The sequence below is a fragment of the Merops nubicus genome, unplaced genomic scaffold (assembly GCF_000691845.1).
Source record: "Merops nubicus isolate BGI_N331 unplaced genomic scaffold, ASM69184v1 scaffold1475, whole genome shotgun sequence".
Taxonomy (NCBI): Eukaryota; Metazoa; Chordata; class Aves; order Coraciiformes; family Meropidae; genus Merops; species Merops nubicus.
Genome location: NW_008610011.1, coordinates 1 through 22344, shown reverse-complemented (window position 1 = coordinate 22344; position 22344 = coordinate 1). Strand labels below are relative to the sequence as shown.

The window sequence follows — 22344 nt, the reverse complement described above, 5'->3', positions numbered from 1 at the left end:
TACTTGCAGCCAGTAGAACTCCATTTTGAGAGCAACTTACATAAAAACTGAAAAAAAAACAAAACAAAACACCACCAACAAAACCAACTCCCCCCCCCAGCCCTAAACTAGCCAATTTAGAAACTCTAACTGCATAGTACCCAAGTCCCAACAGAGCTGGTGTTTAAAAAGACACAGGTCCAACTGTTAGTTTTGGAAACAGCTTCTGTACATTCTCCAATCTTCTTTTAAACCTCTAACAGTAGATCCAGCTCCTCCATAGGTACCCGCACTCTCAGTTCTTTTTCGGTCATTAGGTCCAGCGTCTCCTGCAGGTGCTCGGGGAAGAGCTCCACTGCATCCAGGTACAGCACCTAGGGAGACAGCGACAGCACACACCTTCTGTGCCCTCCTGCTAGCACAGCAAGAAGCACAGTATAAGGCAGTATGTAGATATGCAAACAGCTCTGCAGCAAGAATGCAATAAAGAGCATATACTTCTTTAAAAGAACACAAACAGAATTATGTAGATGTTTAATCAAGTCTTTTCTGTCTCTTACTAAATGATTTTATCCAAAAAGATAAAATGTAGGCCAGGAGGCGCTGCAGTGTTTGCAGCATATACAGACATCATCTGAGGAGCTGCAGGTGTTCCTGAGGAATTCCTTATGTTATTAACCAAATACATTTTTATTTGCCCATGTATTTCTGCTACCACCACGCTCATGATAAAACACAATCTGAAAGACACGATCACTTCTAGATCACACAGAGAGAAATGTGTCATCTTCTGGCCTCAGGCAATGCAGCATCTTTCTGTTCTGGAATGCAAACACCACTGACCACTATGCTTCCATTTCAGATGCATCTCTTATTTGCAGAAAATCTTGCAGTATTTCTCCTTTCACTTGCATTAATTACAGCAACTACTAAAGTCTAACTTTTTTTTTTTTTAACAAATACAGAATTTCCAAAATTAGGAGTATGAGGACAGGTTCATATTTTTTTTCTATGCTTACCTTTGCCCAAGGACAGTTTTGAAGAGCTTTATAAAACAATCCTTTACTTTTTTCTTTTCTTCCTAGTGAAGCCTGTGTAAGGAAAAAAAAAAGTTCATATTCAGTGCAGTAATAGCTGAAATAATAGAACAACTATCTCTTTGAGACAGAGAAGCTGCTGCTGAATAGCTCTGTGTTTATCTGCTGAGGAACCCCTGTTAGGATGTGTTGTGGTAGCTACGCAATCGGACAGGTTATGCTACTGACACTGGTTACACTCCTCACTGCAATCAGAGAGATGTTTTTAAGGACTTTGAGGGCTTTTCTTTTAAGTGCAAGTAATAGAACAAAGACCAGCAGAAAGAGCCTCTGTGGAACATTTCAGTTAAAGTCAGTGCCTTTGCCTATATTGGACAATAAGAAGGCAATGGGCAAGACTGCCAATCATCAGACTGCCAATCATCAACCAAAACTTACACCCGATATGCTACATACAGACTACACAAGAGCATCTTTGGTACACAGTGTGACAATACATTATTTCTGTGCACTGAAGAGACCATACATTCTCTTACTCGGCTTCTTTAGGCTGAATCCCCTTACATACAAAAATGGATACGTCAAATCAGCATCCATCTGGAAGAAGGAAGACTTCCTCAAAGTACCCATTCAACCACGAGATACAAGTACAGAGCACACAGCTATCACCAAGTTTAAAAAAGGGTAGCAGAGATCAGAGTGTTTACCAGTCTCCTTAGCTTCAGTCATTTCATTTACAAGTAGAAATAATTATGACTGCTTGTGAAGAAATCTTTTGAATTGGGCTACTTTAAAGAATGCTTAGACAGAGGATTTTATGGGGGTGGGGGGGAAAAAAACCAGTAATTCCAAAATACTGAAAAGACATTATGCATTTTGAGATCTTTGGAAGAGATCTTCAATCATGAGTTCACGTTTTCTCTTGTTCTGAATACATCAGTACTGCTACTAAAAATCAGCAGGTTTCCTTGTCAATTCTTCTTTTCTTATTATTGATACACTGGTTGTAGAAACTTGTGTTGTTCTGGTGTCCTGGTGCCCCTTTACTGAATGGCAATGCATTTCTCTTACTGGAAACCCTGCTGTGAGGGCTGTGCACTAAAGTGCACGTGCATCTTCTGCAGCTCTGCAAAAAACTTTCAGTAGCATTCTGCCTCTAAGTTTTTCACAGAATCACAGAGCTTGGAAGGGACGTCTGGAGACCATTTGTTCCAATCCCTCTGCTCGAAGAAGGGTCAGCACAAGCAGGCTGCTCAGAACCAGGTCCAGTTGGACTTTTAATATTCCCATGGATGGAGACTCCATAACCTCTGGACAACCTGTTTCTGTGTTTCATTACCCTCACAGTAAAAAAGCTTTTTCTTATGTTAAAATGGAATTTTCTGTATTTCCATTTGTGATCATTGCCTCTTGTCCCATCACTACAGAGCACTGAGAAGAGTCTGGTTCTGTACCCAGACCCTCACATGAGGTATTTATATACTCTGACAAGTATCTTCCAGGACCCTTCACCTCTCCAGGCTAAACAACAGCAAGTTCCCCAGGCTCTCCGCATACAACACATGCTCCAACCCCTTGCTCATCTTCATGGCTCTTAGCTATTCCAAGGAACCTGGACAGGTCAGCAGCAGAATACGGTCCATTAGCCACTCCCCTTATTTTCTGTCATCCACAGACTAGCTGATGGTACCCTCACTCATCACCCAGACCATCAGTGAGGATGTTGTAGGGCACTGGTCCCAGTATCAATCCCTGGGGTACAGCACCAGTGGCTGGCCTGCAGCAGGAGTTCACACTGAAGATCACAACCTCTTGAGCCTGGCAGGTCAGCCAGATTTCAGTTCACCTCACTGTCACAGAAGCAGTCAGCATGAATTCACTAAAAGTCGTGCTTGACCAACCTGATAAAGTCCTAAGATGAAAAGACTGGCCTGGTGGATGGGGGGAGAACAGTGGACATTGTCCCCAGAAGAATTTCCTAGACAAGTAGTTGATGTAAGAACTGCATGAGCAGACAGTGAGGTGGATTGAAAACTGGCTCAGTGTCTAAGCCCAGAGGGTGCTGATCAGTGGAGCAAAGTCTCACTGGAGGCCAGTAACTAGCAGTGTACCCCTGGGGTCCACAGTGGGACCTATCTCATTTAACATCTTTGTGATCTTGCTGATCGGGCAGGGTATATCCTCTGCATGCTTGGAGATGACACAAAACTGAGAGCAGTGTCTAATACACCTGAGGATTGTGCTGCCATCAAAAGGGACCACAACAGGCTGGAGAAATGGGCTGACAAGAATCTCATGAAGTTCAACATGGGGAAATGCAAAGCCCTGCACCTGGGGAGGAACACCCAAATTGTTACAGAATCTTTATCCTTGGAGATATTCAAAACCTATCTAGACATTCTCATGGACAGCTGGCTCTAGATGGCTCTGCTCGAACAGTGGAGCTGGACAAGAGGTCCCTTCCAAACTCAACCATTCTGTGATTCCATGAAGTTACACAAAAGCAGGATCTAGATTTGACTGAAACAAAGTCCCTGTCATTTCCTTACAGAAGACTGAAGTAGGCCTAAAACATAAATACGAGTCATCTTTGCTGACTTTACTTACATAAAAAATAATAAAAGCCTAAGTTCCTAGAATTTGCTTCCTCTTTCCTTAAATTTTGCTCCTTTACACCCCTGCACACTTACCTTTATACTGTGAGTAAGACTGGGTGGAATCCATCTATTGACATCTTGTGACACATTTTTTTTTATGTGTGACACAGCAGCCATAATAACTTGCCTGCATCTATATTAACACTATACTGTCAGAAGCTAATTCCTCCTCCCAATCCATATGAATTACATTTTCTTTAATATTCCCAGCAATGAAGAGCACTACAACTCAAATATATCACCTTGCATATCACAGAGGTACGGCAGCATATAGTATTCCTTTTTTTATATGGTATTGTAGCTCTGTTCATGAAAAATTCCAAATACAATTCAAACAAACAAACAAAAGGAACCATCAAAAACTGTTACTCTTCTTACCAGAAAGTTCAAATACATTCTCCACAGCAGTGGACAATGGGTACCATTTTCACTCTGGACTGCGTGTTCAAATAGAGCTACGATCCGATTTGCTAACCCAGATTCAGGAAAAGTAGAGTGTATTTCACCAAAATCTGCCCTGAAACACAGAGGGGAAAAAAAAAGAAAACACAGTCCCTTAATCCCAGGCAAAAGGCCCACATCCAGGTAAGAGAGGGTAAAGCTCCACATACTGTCTCTGTTCACATAGCGCTGTACATAGCCAGGTTTTTGCATTTCATGCTACAAACAATGTTAAAAGCCAGACTTTTAGCACTTGCTAATCTAGTCAACAAATAACTCAATAAGAAAATGAGTTAAAAGAAGATTAATGAGGTACTTTTGTGAAATTTTTTCTTAGCATTTTGAAAAATTATTGCTGTCCAACTGGAGGGAATAATTTCTCTTTGAGCATAATAACCCACTATTGCATGATCTTGCAACACTTACCTTACTCGTCATTCCAGGGCATTTATCATTCCAAGCTTGCCATAGCAGCTCAAACCAAATTTAAGTCTAGGTCACCAAACCTTCTGCTGTCCAGGCAAGCCAGTTGAAATTTACCTGGTACCTTCGTAAGACCACACATTGGTCTTGGATCAAAGCCTAGGTTACAGATCTGGATCTCAACCATGATTATGATAATACTTTTTCACACAGAGATTCAAATCCCCCAAATTCCACACATAACACAAAAGCAGCTATGTATTTTTTACCAAAGCACTGATTTCTCTCTACTGCTGATGCAGACTGGCTTGTTTTTGATGCTTGAGCTTGAAGAAACAGCCTGGAGCACTCACAGCATCTTCAACATCACTTCTCTCTACCTGCACTCTCTCAGCCTGCCTATTTGCTCCACTCACCCTTAACACTTGCTCCTAACTTGCCTCTTTTTTCAAGGCTCTTTGAGGTAATGTTTCCTCTCCTCTTAACCTTTGCCACAAGGGACAATAATGTAATCTACTCTGCATGGAGTCAGACATTTGAAGCATCATAGCTCACACTGACTTACACATGCTACTGTTCCACCTTTCATGTTCATTTCTTTGAATGAATTCAACACACTTATAAATGCACAGAAATATAAAACAGAATAGGAAATAGTCACACATAGTACAGGCCCTTTCCTAGTGTGTCACAACATCATAAAACATTTGTTTGACACATGACTGACAGGCCATTTATCTCTGTGTTGAAGTAGATCAGCTCTGCTCTTGCAACATCCAACTTGTCCCTATACAATTATAACCTATAGGAAAGGCTACACTGGCAGAGAACAATCTGGAAAGGAACTAAATGTCATAGAGAAAAATCATAATTCTGGACTTTTAACATCATCTTCCAGTAACAATAATGAAAATCTACCATAGTGTCAGTCTGTAATTAACAGTTACAATGCTCCGGTACCTTTGGTGGCTGTAGAATTCTTATTACAATTTAGGATGACATACAGTGACAGCTCAGGAATGTGGCTGTCACGTACACATGCCTGTTGCCAGACTGTGGCAATCAAAGTAGCAGGTATGCCACCATTTTAAAGTATACTGATAATCCTGTCATTTCATCAGCTGTGAACATTGTAAGCTTACAGCTACGTAAAGCTTCCAGAGAAGTTTCCTAGAAATCTGTGTTGCTGTGCACAGACACAGAGAACCAGCTGCCAGTGTTATCAGAGATGCAGAGACAGCAGTGGATAGGTAGCTCCAAGCAACGGCAGGCAACAGTTAGAGACTAAGCTTTAAGAATGAGCACACACCTCTGTTCCCCACATCTCCCATCCTTTCCTCCTTTCTCCCAGAAGCAAAAAAACTGAGGCCAGACCACAGTGCAAATTCAGGAACTTTCCAGCCTCTCTGCCTAGCAACAGCCCATATGAAAACTAAACTCCCAAGCACTCGCTATGGAAACAGATCTGCCACAGCTGTATGCTGTGAGCCAGGACTGAAGCAGGGCAGTGAGCTCAGTCAGAGACTGAAGGGTAGCTCTGTATTACGCTTAGTTTCTAAGCTCACAGTGCCTACCTTGCCCACCTAAACAGGCTCCGAGTTATTTAAAAATTACTTAAAGAAATGCATACCATCGTGATGTCAGTAGCAAGTAAGCAAACATGAAGCAACACACAATCTGGTCCAGTAGACAGGATATGAGACTATCAACTATAGGTCCTTAACATTATTCAGGATTCTGTCACTGACTCACTGTTCTGTCTTGAACAAATAAACTTCCCTAGATACAGCTTCTTCATCTGCAAAGTGAGAACAATGATAGCATTTTGTCTCCTTTGTTAAGTGATTAGACAGACCAAAAAAAACCCATAACCATAAGGAGCTGCAAGCTATTACCTCTGGACATTCTCAATGAGTTTTTTTCTCATCTGCTCCGCTTGGATTGCAAACAGCCACGGCTCTAAAGAGTTAGTAGACCTCGTGACACTATCAAAAAATCTTCGTGCTTTGCTAGCACTGTGAAACTTCCTTTGGATGTGGATATATGACCTCCAAAGAGACTGGTTGCTAGGATACCGTTTCAGAGCCTCTGTTAGTGCTTCTCGCAGAGGATTCAAAGGATAAACACAGATTTTCATGTGGAATCTGAGTAAATTTGTATGCAGCAGTGTGACAGCTTCAAGAGCAGTGGGAAAATTTTGAATGCCAAAGTCCTCTCCAGTATTTTCACCTTTCTGTGGACCAGAAGCTTCAAGTTTTTCTGAAGTCTGTGCATATATTAATACTGCAGCATCAATCCCAACAGTCAAATACTGGAACAGTGCATAACAACCAACCAAGTTAACCAGCTGTTTAGCATCACTGACCTGATCCTGATCAGAAACTGGTGTTTTACTTAAATAATCTTGAAGTGCATGCTCATATGTTTTACGAGCTTTCAAGACATTCACAGATAACACTTGTCCACTATAGGGGACGTATGGTCCACTTTCAGCCAATTTGGTCAATATATGAACAGCACGTGACATAACAGCTCCTTCTGTACTTTCTAGTAGTTCCACTTCCAGCTGAGCATAAAGCAGACCAAGGCTGCAGAGCTGGGGACTCTTCAGTCCTCCTGTCCCTGCTGTGCAAAGAGCTGTGTCAAATACCTTCCTGGCATCATCAATGTTACCGAGCAGCCATTCTAGGTAGGCATACAGTTTCCAGAGAGAAAGGTGGTTTCGGTTGTCAGGTGCTTTAAGAAGACTCTTGGCCAGCTTTTTACTCTTCCTCCCTTGTGCTTTCAGCTTCTTCTTTTTTTTTGCTTGGAGACACTGAACTACCTGCAGGGGAGAACAAAGAGAACAAATTTTGAAAGAGGTAAGTGAAGAGAGAAAAGGGAAAAAAAAACCTCACAGCACTTTTTAAATTTCATTACTGTGCTTGTTCTCATATTGTTCCATATTTCACCACCAGCCAAATCTCACTACCGAGTACTGTAAGTCATCACAACTGCCTGTTCTCCGCTCCCTCCAACAAAGCCAATCTACACAGGCTCATCATTCTTACTCCTGCCACTGCCATTAAGTAATATCAAATTTCACTCTTCCAAAAGGTCAGTTGCTCAAATAAAGAGCTGCTAACCTGCAATGATTGAGAAAAGGAAAATAAATGATACTGTCTGGCCAGATGCAGCTCATGACTAGCACACTTAAACTTTCAAGTAGCTTTTCACAGTGAGGAATGTGCTGACAGATAAATCTGGAGATTGCATCAGAAGACTACAGATCTTCTGGTCAGGCAGTGTTTGGGTAAGAGACAAGGAACTTCTCCATAAAGAAACAATACTAAAGTACTCTGACGTGTTAGGAAGACAACCTCTCATCTTTCTGATGGACTCTCACGTTTCTGTGGGCATCTCTTATAGCAGTTTTTCTTCAGTAAACCCATATTCAAGCGGTAAGGGGTTATTTCCTTCAGTAACACTACGAATACAGCTTGTACAGGAAGAAGTTTCCTAATAAGATGCTCTTATCATGGTATTGGAAATTATGCACTTAGAATAGTTTGGTAAAAAGCACTTGGATGATTTACTTTGCCTTGTAAAAGCATTATTGCATCCACTCCTGCCTAGCATACAACATATTGTATAACAACATTTATCCAAAACTGCAAAAAACTATTGTTACATGTATGCCATTGTGTAACATGTACTGAAGAAAAGGGTTTGGGGCTCCCCCACTCCCCAGTGCAATCGCAACTGGCATTCCCTGATTTGAATACTTAGTCCTACAAGACTTGATTTTCATCAATATTTAATTCATTATAGATGTTAATATAAACACAAGAAAGCCACACATCACAAAAGCGATTTATATGCCGATTCCTCATTACCTTAAATATTTCATACTGTAACCAACAAATGGAGAGGGTAACTTTTTCCTTTCCTGAAAACAGTGGGAACAGCACATGAAAAACGTTCTGTATGAACTCTTCTCCTTCTTTATAGTGTCCTATGTGATGTCTCCTTCGTAGCATCGTATCCATATGACCAATACTGCTGAATCCAGAAAGTGGAAAATCGACAGTAGTCAGGGGCTTTTCATCAGAAAGCACATTGTCAAAGATGTTATTTTCATCCATGGCTATATAGAGGTTGGAAGGAAAGAGTTTACTTGTACATGGAACTCCCAGGAATTGCAAAAATGAGTACACTAGTTGATGTTGAAGATCTGGATTTGAAAGCCGTATTAAAGATGGTCCAAGATCATCAAATAATACCTAAAAAAAAAATAAAAATAAGAACAAACTCGGTTAATTTATGCAATCAAGTAAAATTAGCAAGCTTGTAATTTATGTAAAGAACATGTAATCTGTATAAAGACTTGCAATTACTAAATAGTAGCAGAATGACAATAAAATGGAAACCAGACAAGTTAAGCAAGCTATCTGTTCTTCCAGTCAGACTGTGAATTTGCTGTCAAGAGATTTGATTGCCCTTGAATATCGAAGACCTCCACAGAAAACCTACACAACAAAGGTCTAAAGGATATTATTACTTAGACCACTTAAGACACTTTTATTTGAAAAATCGATGTCTCATTTGAACTGTCTCCCATGAAGGAAAAAGATAAAATTAAGAAATCCAACTATCTGACTGGAAGGCAACAAAACCTTTATTTAATGGCATGTATCTTTTAAATAAAAACAAATTTTTGTGACGCTTCCATATACCCATGAGAGAAATCACAGAACAGCAAAGACAGACTCCTTGCCCCCAACCCTTTCCCAAGTTTACTATGAGCTTCCCATGAATTTTAGAAGTCAGCATGAAACCTCAGGTAAATTTTGAATTCCAAACAAAGAAAATCTCTTTTTTCCAAATGAAGAAAAGGATTATTCTCCTAAAATATCCATTGGCAATGAATTAAAATGAAAGGATAATTCATCTTATCATCTCCCCTTGTTTTATTTTATCACAGTGACCTGTCTTTCTGGATCTTCACAATCTTCTTCAGGTTCTTTTTTAGTTTTGTCTGGCCTCCAAGGTAACCAATGCCTTGCTTCACGAGAATATTCAATATCCAACCAAATTTGCCACTTGGGGAGAGTTTTATCCTTTATTTCTTGATCCTCATCTACCTCTTCTTCATCATCATCATCATCTAAAAACAAATCAAGACATCCCCCCAAAAACATTATTAAAGAAAAAATTAATCCAAGAGATCCAAAGGTCAGATGACATACAAGTTAACTACTTTAAAAATTTAAACAAATACAGTATTAATAAGCAAGACACAAGACAGAGCTGAAAATTTTCACTTCACAGTTCTGGGTATTGGTACCAACTCTATAAGAGTAGGAGGTTTCTCAGCTTTTTGAACCCATGAATCAATGTCAACACTCCAGCTTTCTCAGAGGAGACAGGAAAGCATCGACAGGCTGTGGACCACTTTTATCAACAGCAGCTTGCAAGCAACAGCCAAGAGTCAGTATCTTTTTGTGCAGCTTAGGTTCTTCACTTCATACCCGGGATCTCCAGTGTGCTCTATGAATACTCATGTGCACAAAACATCTTAAGGAAACTACTCTAAGTAAAAAGTAGTACTACAGTGTTAAACATAGCAAACTAAGCTTGGCAATGTTGCCTGAAAATATCTGCTATTTTCAGCATTTCAATTAACATTCAATTGAAACAACCAATGTAATTAGACACACAAAAGTAAATGCTTAACAATATCCCACTTCTATAACGACCTTTGTAGATAAAATTAGCATGCTTTCCTGTGACAGCAGTATATTAATTCTGTGCTGAAACTGATGAACACCTGTAGGCTAATGGAAAGCTGGTATGGATTTTTCAAATACTTTTTTCTTTCTTTCTTCTCAAAATTTATGGTTACTTGCATTGGGTTTCTTGGTACAGAAATCAGGCCATTTCTCGGCCACCTCCAAATTATTGATCCTGATATTTGCCATTAACTAGGTGAAACACTCCCAGTTCTTAAATTTCAGGTAAAATAAACAGGTACTGGCAAGATTTTTACTCCCTCTCTGGTTTTTGTCATCTATAGCCTCTCCTTTAGTCATCAACTCCATGAAAACTGACAGCATGTCCACAATCTAACCAAAGCTTGAAAAAAAATTACTATTTTAGAACTTATGCATGATTACAGATTGCAGCTGAACTTCTGGGCTTGACAAGCATAGGGAAAAGCACTGATACATGTTGGACCTGCCCAAGACTGGCAGTGGTCCTCTTCTCTGTACTGAGTCTTCTCAATTTATGGGCAAAATGTCTATAGCCATCAGCAGTGGAACTGCTGACCTCAGTTAAGGGGCAAGGAAATTCCATCTTAATCCAGGGACAAGGGAAGCGCAGGATCTTCCTTCAGTTCCGTTGTTCACTAAAAGCAGAGCTAAACTTGCTTCATTAGAGTTGCTATAGCAGCAAAGGCAGAGACAGTTCATCTTTGGTCAGACATACTCCAGCCTCCAGCTTCCCTTCAAGATGTATCTTAGTCCTTGATACTAAGGGAAGCACAGCAGACCAGAAGACAAGGTGGGACTGAGCAGCAGCAAGGCGTTTTCTGCATCGTAAAGAGAAAGGAAAGGTTTTCCTCCTGTTTCTACTCTGTATTTGCTACAAGAAACTGAAATATGATTATTGAAATAGAATCATTAAGCTAGGAATCCTTAAGGCAACTATGACCTAATACTATAATCCCACCTGGTTTGCTAATATGATGAAAGAGTCTTAAGGGAAGTAGCTTCCTTCCACTTTAGATGGGTGTGGGTTTCAACCAAATACTCACACCTTTAGCCTTCCCAGCACAGAGTGGAGGATATGTCATCCTCTCCCTTAACTCTCATACCTAGGAAGGAAAATGGTGTTCCATAAACAGTATCATACAGAGAAGACTCAGCTCATGCTTCTCCCTGCGAAGTTTGATATACTTCATCTTAATCTTGGTATATATTTATTTAAACTTGTATGCAAAAACATGAGAAGAAACAGCTTGTATCATTCTAATCAAAATGTTCAGAAGAACATGTGGACCTACAACTACACATATTAACATAGGCATACCAGGCTTAAGAGCAATCCAGCCACCCTTTTCTTGTTGGTGCATCCATGCTTTCCAGCCTCGTGCTCCTTTTTCTCCAACTCGTGGTTCTCCACTATCCCAGAAGGGTTCAAAGAATTCCACCTGTTGTTTTTGGTGGGGGCAATCAAAACAAAACATACATAAAAATTTTGTTGTACAAACACTACCTGGGTCAATTTAGGTTTTCCATTCCCTACAATTGCTTATCTGAGTGCAACTTCTGTACCTGAAGACTTCTTTTAGAAGCTGCTTAAGAATCAGCAGGAACAACTGATTACATCAGGACTGTCATTAGCTCATCTCAGGTACATAAAGACTCTTTCTAAAAGGCATTAGGCTTTAAAGAAAGTAAAAAACTTTTGTGCCAAGTGTCCTATACACATCCCTTAAGGATAAGGATTCCAAGTCCCCAAGATGTGGCTTTCAGAAACCAAATCCCCATCTGCCTGTTTTCCATGGGATCATGAAGAATTTGGCCTATAGAATGACAATTCAAGACAATCATACACATATAGTTAAATAAAAATGTTACAGTTGGACATAAATATGACTGGACTAAGAAAAAGAGAAAAAAAGTCAGTAAGGCCTTTCATCTCTCAGGTTTCAGGGTGGTCAACAACTTCAGGGAACCTTCCAGTGAATCAGAAGTCCAGGATTCTAGTCCTGACTTTGTCATTTTCTGCATGCAACCTGTCATCTTTAGATTCATCAATTCCTCCCCTGCTTTGTGTATACTTAGCTCTAGTGACCCTCTCTGCCCTATTACACATTTTTTGACATGTACTCAACCTTGGCTTGGACACTGAGAGTTGACTGTTAATACAAATATCAATGAAACTTAAGAAAAAAAGCCAAGCATCAACCTAGTAGAAAATGCAGAACTTATAGCAACTGCAAAATCTAATTCTGCTCCTCATGGATTTATCCTTTGCTCCAAGTGAGAAAGGGAACTGTGAAAACAGTATGGAAACCAGTAATTCAAGACTAAGTGGTAGTGCAGGGCAGAATATGCCATCAGTTGTAAATCTGGCATTTTCCTACTTTCAAGAGCTGCACTTTCTAAGCTAAACACTGTCCTTTCAAATTGAGGTGCCTTTCCACCCTGCTTTCTTCAGAGTTTTTAAGCACTACAGATAACCTTGCTGTTCTTCGAATGATTGAAGATAACTCAAGCTTTATCAGTGTAACTATACCAAATCTTCCATCCTGGATGACAATTATGACTGAACTCTAAAATTTTGGCTCTTTAAGAGGACACTACTATTATTTAAACTACAAGATTGCTCCACTGATAGGTAACAGCATTATTCTAGAGAGCAAAAAAATGCAATCTTGGTAGTGGTTGCTGGAGAAGAAGGTGAAGTAATAGAAGGAAATTAAATTTCTGTCCTCTGCAGTAGCCTCGCTGCCTAACTGGTGGCCCTTTCTACCACTCATATTAAAAAGAAAGCAGCTCCTAACGATCCATCAGGATGATGCAACAGTGGCAACAGCCCCCTGTAAAAATGCTAGGGTGCACACCCAGCATTCTCCTGAGCCAATCAAGAGAAAAAGTGACCTAGTACTTCAACAGAATAAGCTGAATGGAATCTCATTGGTTAAATAGAAGAGACTTTAAAGCATGAAGGTGTTCCTAACTTAGCCATCAAAGAATTACTGAAAACAAAAGACAATGGGAAACCTAGGAAACATTTGCAAGAACTGCCTAGAACAACAGAAACAGATTACAGGTTCTATCAGTTTTCTCCACCAACAGTAACAAAACAACAGCAGTTTTGGAAAGGAAGCAGGGGAAATGCTAGATGCAGACATTTGTCAGCCAGTTCATTTTTCTTCCATCTTTAAGTAAAAGAGACGACATGAAATTACTTGTTATCACACTTCTGTTATATGGCTGCAGAAGCAGCCATGTGGCATGTAGTTCCAGAGGACCCACAAGCGTTTTTTTTCCAATGCAAGCATCACCTCGAAGAACCACAAAGTAAGTTGTGATTTGAAATATTTCCTTATGTCCTTAAAAATCCATCAATACTTTTCTGTTACAGCATTCTCTGTAATGCACAAGGACAGACACCCATTTAAAGGGAAATTGCTACCTGTCCCCTTGTTGGCAGATCTTTTACACTGTCAGGTTTGAAGAAGGTGAAGTCAATCAGAGCCTGAAACAAAGACACTGCTTTCTCAGAATGGCCAGCCTGTCTCAGAAAGTGGCACTGCTGAATAAATACAGCTGTAAAGTAAAGAAGAGAAAATTTTAATATTTCAAATAGATTTTGTTGCAAAGTATTTTATTACAGCCCACAGATACACAGAAGATGTACATGGAATGCTGTAGAGCATAATCGTTTTGGAACAGTAGCAAAATCCAAAACACAGAGGGTAACTAGCATAAGTGTAAAAAATGTTGTAGTTTAATTCAGTTTCAGACCTCCTATTTTAAATGCACCAGAGACATGACATAAAATTTTATTCACACTATATGTCCACTGTCCTTGTTGAACAAAAGGCATAGTCTAGGCAATGGTCTTAACTTCAGTTTATCCAGCATCTGTCGGAGTAGGTCACAGCCCTCTGAAGATACTACAGGAATTGTAATAATGACCAGACAAGCAATTACAAAAAGGAAAAAAGAAAAAAAAAACTAAACTTTTTTTTTTCCCCTCATTTTGCATGAGATTGTTACATTGGTAATATGTTGGTAATATACCACTAAGATTCCACCTGTCAGTCTCGTTCTCTTTTCCTTTACATAAGAACTCAGGTAAGAGAAGTCTGGTCTTTTGGTCAAAGTCTTACTGCTTGAAAGGACAGAAGACTCCTATCCCTAGTTTTTCAACAAATTATTTCTGTAATCAATGCCATATCCCCTCTGGGCCTCAAGCCTCAGCTTCATAAAGGGAAGCAAAGCCCCTGTTTCTCTCGTCATATATTTGCAACAACAGTTTTAAATGAAAGAGCTGGAAAAATAACAGGTGCTATAAAGACCTCTCTTGTTAGGCAGTTCGAGGACATTTCAGAGATATTCCGTCACTTCGAACTACCCTCAAGTCTTAACAGAACAGTGGCTGTTGAAAATCCAAATTGCTTTAAACCAGAATTTCAACTGGCTTGCAAAAAAACCACCCAAACCCATAAAACAAGACTTAAATAATTCACTGATAGTTTTGAAAACCATTATTCAGAAACTATTGTTTCTACACTAAATGCATTGGCTTTGGAGTGTTTGACACAACCAAACTATTTAAGTGCCTGGATGCACACATCTAATAACACAGGTTAGCATCAATTGCCTGTAATGATCATCTTACTTTTTAATACTAGGAAGTGGTAGATTATTTACTCTCTTTATCTGTATTCAGATTTACATCAGATGTGTGTACATCAAACTGTGAATTCAGCTAGCGTATACAGACTAGGCATTTCATCCAGTCTTCCTGCAAAGTCAATGATTGTTTCTGATAACAAAGACTCTGAGGTTTCTGAAGATACTTAAACAAGAAAAAGTATGTAATAGAATCTTCCAAAGTATTTTAACTAATTTAGGCGCTGTGTCCAACTAACACTAAAAAGTTGTCTTTTTCTAGTTTCTTAGCTTCAAACAGATGAAATTTGTTTAAAATAGTCTGAATGTAGAGAATATTTCACCAGGACTTCCTGTCAAATTAGATCCAAAAATAAATTACAGCATAAGATTTTCTGTGTGATAAAAAAGAAAAAGATATTTGAAGAAATGCAAAGATCATCATTTGCTTTGTGGTAAAAGTTGAAAACAGCATGAATACATACTTAATTCAGTCCATGATGCTAAGACATTTCTGCAGCTGAACTGACCTAGAAAATAAGGATATTTCTTCCCAACCAGTAGGTATAATTTGAAAAATAGGACTCCCTTTCCACAGGAAAGTCTGAGCAGGCTTACCTTCAACTGCTTCAGATTAACAGTTCCTAGTAAATTTAAAATATTGAAATTATGTCAAAATTTAAATAAAAACAGATCTATAATTTTAGGTTAACTTTTACCTGCTTTCTTAAATACCATGTTGTTAAAAAACCCCATCTATTTTCAAGCGGATAGTGCTGCATACTGAATTAAAACACTAGATGGCACAGTCCGCCACTATTTAAAATGAGCTCTCACACTTTGTCGTGAGCAAAGGTCAAAGGCTGAAGATACAAGCCTAGCACAGATCTACACTGCTACTCACCTCATAATTAAATATAAGAAGAGTTTCACAAGTTATCTTAACCAGCAATTTGGTAATCTTCCTAAAAATACACTGACAATTCAAATTCAGCCCAAGAATGAGAGAGTTGAGCCACTGCAAAAAAAATCTCAGACCAAGAAGTGTCTCCCCATTGGATATTTCTCCATTTCTATTATTTTAATTCCTTAATATATTAAGAAGGGGAAGGAAAGGGAAATCCAAATAAACCAAAACCCCAAACTCTTCACAGTGTTCATAAACAAATCACTATAGTCTTAATACAAAACAACAAGACATTAAGAGCAGAAGAGAAACACAAATAAAGTTAACTTTCATTTTAACCTCTCTGTAGATATTGCCGGTAATATTGAAAAATGTCAATTAAACCAACATAGTTAACCAGTTAAAGGAACTCCATTGAAAAAAAAACCCCAAAGCTTAGAGCAGTTGACAAACAGAACTTAATGAGCCAAATATACTCTCTGCAGGGAAACAAAATGAAAGCAAAACCTTTGTGTTTGAAAAATAGATGTTGAATAAAACATTTGTCCTGAGAATCATTCATTGTGGGTATTGCACAAAGTGACTGAAGTGTTGGAAATTAGAGACAGTACAAACAATTAGAAGCTATCGGGCAGTACAATATCCACCTGCCAGCACAGCATTTTTCCTTTACAGTACTTTTTCCAGCACTTGATCCAACACGAATCAACTGAACACCTTAAATTAATTCGTAATCCAGTATCTCAACCTACAAGTCCAGAGTGGATGTTGCATAACAGATAGCAAGCATCATTGTTTGAGCAGCAGTTACATGCCTTGGGTAAAAACAGAGGTTCCTTGGACTATGTTACACATTAAGAAATGTGGATTGTTTCATAACAGTCTCCTCTAGATTTAAAACAAATTTTAAAAGAAAAAAAAATCTGAACATATTCATGTTGATGATAATATTTTGCCCTCCTAAGTGTATTCATGTATCAATAATCACTATTATTAGTAAGAAAAATTGAAATGGGGTAAGTTAAATTTTTTAGCTCCAAATAAATTTAAAGACCATGCTAGAATTCCACATGAACTCTTTTCTTCCTTGGATCCAGTCCAGCATCCTAACCATCTGACTGATTTTCCTTCCAGAGATAACTGTATATTAAATCATAAGTGGTAGATATATTGCATAGAATTAATACAAAAGGCAGGACCACATGGTATTACAGTTTAGAATTCTCCATCTACAAACTGGGAGGTTCAAGATAATTTCACATCACCTTTCCCACATCCCTTCTCTTCTCCGGATTAAAGTCATTAACTATAAAACTTTTGAACAAGACATAACTTTTTCTTTTGCAAGTCAACATTATTTTTTTTTTTTAATAAACATTTTTTCAAAGATAAAAGCACATCTCTCTGCTATTGGCAGCAATTCTCCAGTCTTGACATTTGTACTGTAAACCACTCAGCACAATTAGACTTTACTGGATTCCACAAACTCTCCTGGGGAAGAAAAGCATCTACTACATCCATATTTGGTTGGAATATCTACTTTAATTCTCAGCTACAAAATCAGGATGCCATGCGTTCTGAAGAAAATAAAAACTTCCTGCAATACATAGGAAAGTTTATTCTTATAGATAATGTAGTAAACTCCTATGGAGACTATTCTGACCATAACATGAAACAGAAGGATCCTTACCTAGCATAGCTTCCTCTGTGCCAGGCAGTAGAGGATGTGATACCATGCTTCCATCCTGGACGGCTGCCAAGGTAGTCAAACATTTTCCATAGAGACTATTGATTTTTGAAATAGAAAAGGTAGTGAACTGACTTTGACAGAACAGGAGGTATTTCTTCCACAGCTCTGGATTATTGGGATGTAAGAAAATTAGCTTCTGCCATTCTTTGATCAAAGCTGGTGGTTCCCAGAATTCTGTGCAAAGCTTCAACCTGGCGAGTTTCAGATCAACATTACTTGGATTGCTCTCAATTGCCCTCTCTAAAATAGCCAGCTTCTTTTCCAAGATCAGCCTCAGTGATTTTCTTCTTACTTCTTGCTCTCCCATACTGGCATAAGGGCTAGGTCCTCTCATTAATTCGTCCTTAGAACAAAAAGAAAAGTCATTACAACATCAGGAAGAATCATCACTGGAATCGTGAGAGAATGCTGGCATGTGTGAAGATGAATTAAGAGCTCATTCTTCACCAACAGAAGGTATCCAGTCCTAAACAAACTGAACTACAATATAACGTTCACATATTTATTACTTATAAGCAACCAGGTCTGTCAGAACACATACCTGAAAAGAAACAAATTCCATCCAAGCATTTATATCTCTTGGGTTTTCTCTGACTTTCTTGTTATGTTCTTCCACTTTTGTCATTAGAATGGAGCTAATATTTATTCCAGGCTCTTGAATTGTTTGCTGTGTATTTTCAGGTTCATGATCTGCACTCTTGCTCCCTTTTCCTTCTAGCCACACTGTAGTTGATGGATCATAAATCCCAAGAGGATTCACCTCCGTTGTGCCAGAAGGATCATCAGTTTCCATTTCGAAAACGGGTATAAAAGCAGTTGGGTCAGATGGAGAACTTTTGTTGCAAACAGGAATCCCATCCATGTTCAGCATCTTCACATTGTTCTTTGAGAAGTAGCGTTTGGATCGCTTCTGTAACTCCTTCCTTTTTGGTGCAGAACTCTCCCAGGTTATACACTGTTTTCTTGGATCTAGGCCAAGACACGATTCTCCTCTCCTTTTATATCTTAGAAGGAAAAATATAATTAAATATCCTCTAAAACATACATTAGAAAAGACAACTCCTTTTTGAAAGAAAGCATGGAAGAAGTACTTCAATTCAAATCAACCCAAATAACATATGCATAGACCTTCAAAACTGTAAAGAATTTGATAACTTTCTCCTTATTTAAGACTTCCAATTTTTTTCCAGTGTCATCACAAGTTTTATTATCATACCAAGCTTCCCAAGTTCAACAATATCTGTCATACTGAACAGAAGAAATTTGGTGTTTTTTTTTTCCTCCTCTCATTTTAAGCCATTTCACCAAACTTAGAGAAAAAACAACAGATAACATTATTTAAGGCTATTTATATTAGATTATTTTAAACTCAAAGAATCAGACACCAATAGTTCAGCCCAATAATATCTTTCTGTATCCCTAAGCCTCCTTTCCATTTTATACACCAAGAAGTGGGTGGGGAAGAAAGAGAAAGAGAGATCAGGTTTATAAAGACCACAATAATCCTATGGGTTATGAAAGGAAAATACCATTTTTAAACATTACCTAAAATGTCATTTCAGCAGCAGACACAGTGATATACAATGCTAAAATAACGCTTTTCATCTCAAACAATAGCTGACAACCCAAAGGTGGCAGAAAATTGGAATGCATTGTAACCAGGAAATTTTACTCCAAAGGTATTTAGACTATTCAAAAAAAAAAAAAAAAAATCCTCCCCCCTTCACAAATAATTCGTTTTTATATACAGTAAACGATTTTCCTTGAGAAGATCAAGAAGGAAATGTACATACATAATGCACAAGCCCAGCACAAGCCCCTTTAGATAGGCTTCTCTGTTAGTGCAGGGAAATGTTCTGAGGGATCATCACCGTGCCAGTAACCCACTAAGGATGCTGAATATGCACTTTCACTTATACTCATTTAAAACACAGCAATCCTGACACAGGTACCCTTTGGTACAACATCTAGGTGACCTAACACAGAAGCTGTTTGCTAAAGAGGTTCCTGCACCTTTTTTTTTTTTTCCCCCAAGTCTGCTATACAGAGTATATTTTTAGAAAAAATGAAAATCATGCACTCTATTCCCATTATTTCATGGCATCTTTTGCCTTTTGAAATACTTATGCCAAATGCAAAGTCCAATTCTGAAACAAACTATTTGGTTCTCTTATTTTCTCATCTTCTACATAAAAATTTCAAAGCCAAACTCAAGGTAATGAATCTTGAGATAGTGATCCTGTGATAGTTTGAATATCAGTAGAAACCAATATATTCTACCTTGCTATGTCTTCTCGATACAGGGATTTGTAGGCCCAGTTTGCAGGGTCTGGTTTCTTGTCTATTCTGAATGTTTCTGTTGTGAAAACCTGGACGTCATCAAGCCAAACAAAGCGATTGCTGGTGAGATTTGATGTTTTCTTCTCTAGTCTGCAGAAGAGAAGAAATATATTCTAAGCATTTGCACACACATTCAGCATTTACAAAAATCCAGGAAACATTAAATTGTTGTGAACTGCAGTTTACTCAAAGTCATGGTACATGGCCCATTATTGCAGTCAGTCACATGCTCAGAAAAAAAACAACCAGACATAAAGTAATAAAGACTATCAAAACAAAACACAAACACTCCTTGCACTTCCAAAAATTCGGTTTACGATTATTAAAACAACCAGATTTAACCAATCAATCACTTGGCAAACAATAATCTAGCCATATATTACTACTTCTAAAATTTACTTTGGTCTTGTTAACATGCTACAATTAAGAAAAAGATAATCTGTAAGAGGATTACGTTGATTAGCTGTAGTTATACCTTTGATAAAACAGCATGCATCAAAGTGATTTATGGATTACAGTCATACAAATGAACTTAAATGGAAACTGCAACCTGCCTCCGAATTGTAGACAATTATGAACTTCCAATCTGAATTCATGTTACAAATACGTAATTTGGTAAATGAGTTTTATCATCTTGAGAAGCTTTCTAAAAAATTTGATAAGACCTATTTCATTTAGACCAATTTTGTGGTTCAGGTTTCAAAAACAGTCTCCTGAAAACTCAATATTCTCTCAGTATCAACTATTTAGGGAACAAGTATAAATAGACACCCTGAAAGAACTTCAACCCGTTCATTTGGGCAAAGCATTGGCTGGTTGGCCGATTCTAGAGAACAGCTGATGAAACAGTTTCAGCACTTAAGTCCATTCCACCCAGCCCAGAGCCCTTCCAGAAAAGACAAGGGTGTCTGGGCAGAGCAGAATGGCCTCAGCATCCCAAAGATTTTTACTGTGCTTCCTCACAGCCAAGTGAGCCTTACCCACCACAAGCCAACAACAGTCTTCATAAGGGAAGAGGCAAGTGTGGCTAGAGGGATCAGACAGCACCTCCAGTACCACTGTCCTTCTGCTACAGGGAAACTCAGCACAGACACATGCCCACAAGCCTGTGCTCTCAGCTTCTGGTTAATCTGCCTTGGGAAAACCAGTAAACTGGGAGAAAGTCAAGGACTGCCTGGACCACGCCCAGCTGTGCCAACAATCCCTCAATGTCACCAAATCCTCACTCTGTCTCCAGAGCAGCTGCAATGCTGTGAATTAGAGCCAGAGCTGCTGCTGCTGCTAAATTAAAAACAGGAACTAGGGAATCAGGGAGGGCAAAAGAGCTGCTCAGACAAGCAAACACGATGAGAAACAGGGAAAGGTGACTTACGCAGCCAGTTTGGTTTGGCCACTTCAAATGAAACAACCAAAAGCCAACAGAGTGAGAAAAGCAGAGCGAGGTACGCCACGCGTGAGTGCTCACAGAACCTTTGACTGCTCAGAGATTGTGTTAGTCACTCCACACCTATGTTCTCATTCTATAAAAAATGACACCTCCACTAATTACACAGTACTTTATAGAGTTCCTGGAATTAACAAATAAATATCTGGCAAAACAACTTCAATTGTTCTAATACCCATCTAGATGTGCCATGAGCAAGAGGTACAAAGCAAACCGCATAGGACAATAAATGACTGGACATAAAAGAAATGTTAAACTGTACAACAAACTTTGTCTTAATATGAAATAAAGGAAATGTTAACTCTGTGAGAAGGAGGTTACATTGCAAAGTGAACACAGCTGCATATTAAGACTCTTGCTGTAATTAAGAATAACGTTTAATGTAATCCCTCTCCACATTCTCCCAGAAGATCCATGAAACAAGATACAAAAACTCAACAAAAGCCTCTACATGTCTTTACAAATATATTTCATTACTGCTACCATGCTTTGTTCTGCAGAGCAGTACTTCACAGAATATTTTAGTCACAGTTTTTCAGATATGATTAAACAAGTGGTTCTAATTCTATTTTCATTGCTTTGAACGGAGGACAGTCACACAAAGCTTAGGGATAAAAAATGACCTACTGGTGGTTAGCATTTCATTCATAAAGCTAAAGGGACACATACAAGAACACAATGAATTTACATCTTGCATGGTATTAGTAAATACATACTTTGCTGCTGCTTCCTTTGCATGACTTCTGCCACTTCCTGCGGCTTTGTCCCTGACACGCTTTGTGTCCAGATCTGATCCACTGCTACTGGAGTCCCCTCTGGTTTTCTTTTTTGTCTTCTTATAGTAGTGATGCTTTTTCGTTTTCTTTTTCCTTCTCGTACTTGACTGTTTCTGACTCCCATCTGCATCACTTTCCTCTGACAACTCTGATCTTGAAGTGGTCCTGCTTGGAAACAAGCATATATATACATACATAT

At 38.7% G+C, this 22344-nt stretch overlaps 1 protein-coding gene across 1 annotated transcript; it reads right to left on the bottom strand.

Moving 5' to 3' along the window:
• Positions 1–227: 227 nt before the first annotated feature.
• NRDE2 (NRDE-2, necessary for RNA interference, domain containing) lies at positions 228–22312 on the bottom strand (the record flags this gene model as incomplete). The annotated part of the gene is made up of 12 exons (XM_008940738.1): positions 228–353; positions 999–1070; positions 4052–4190; positions 6433–7361; positions 8413–8799; positions 9505–9683; positions 11609–11729; positions 13724–13857; positions 17526–17928; positions 18127–18589; positions 19866–20015; positions 22086–22312. Coding segments are annotated over 12 exons (3330 nt in total), but the record flags the coding sequence as incomplete, so codon positions are not given.
• Between the last annotated feature and the right edge of the window lie 32 nt (positions 22313–22344).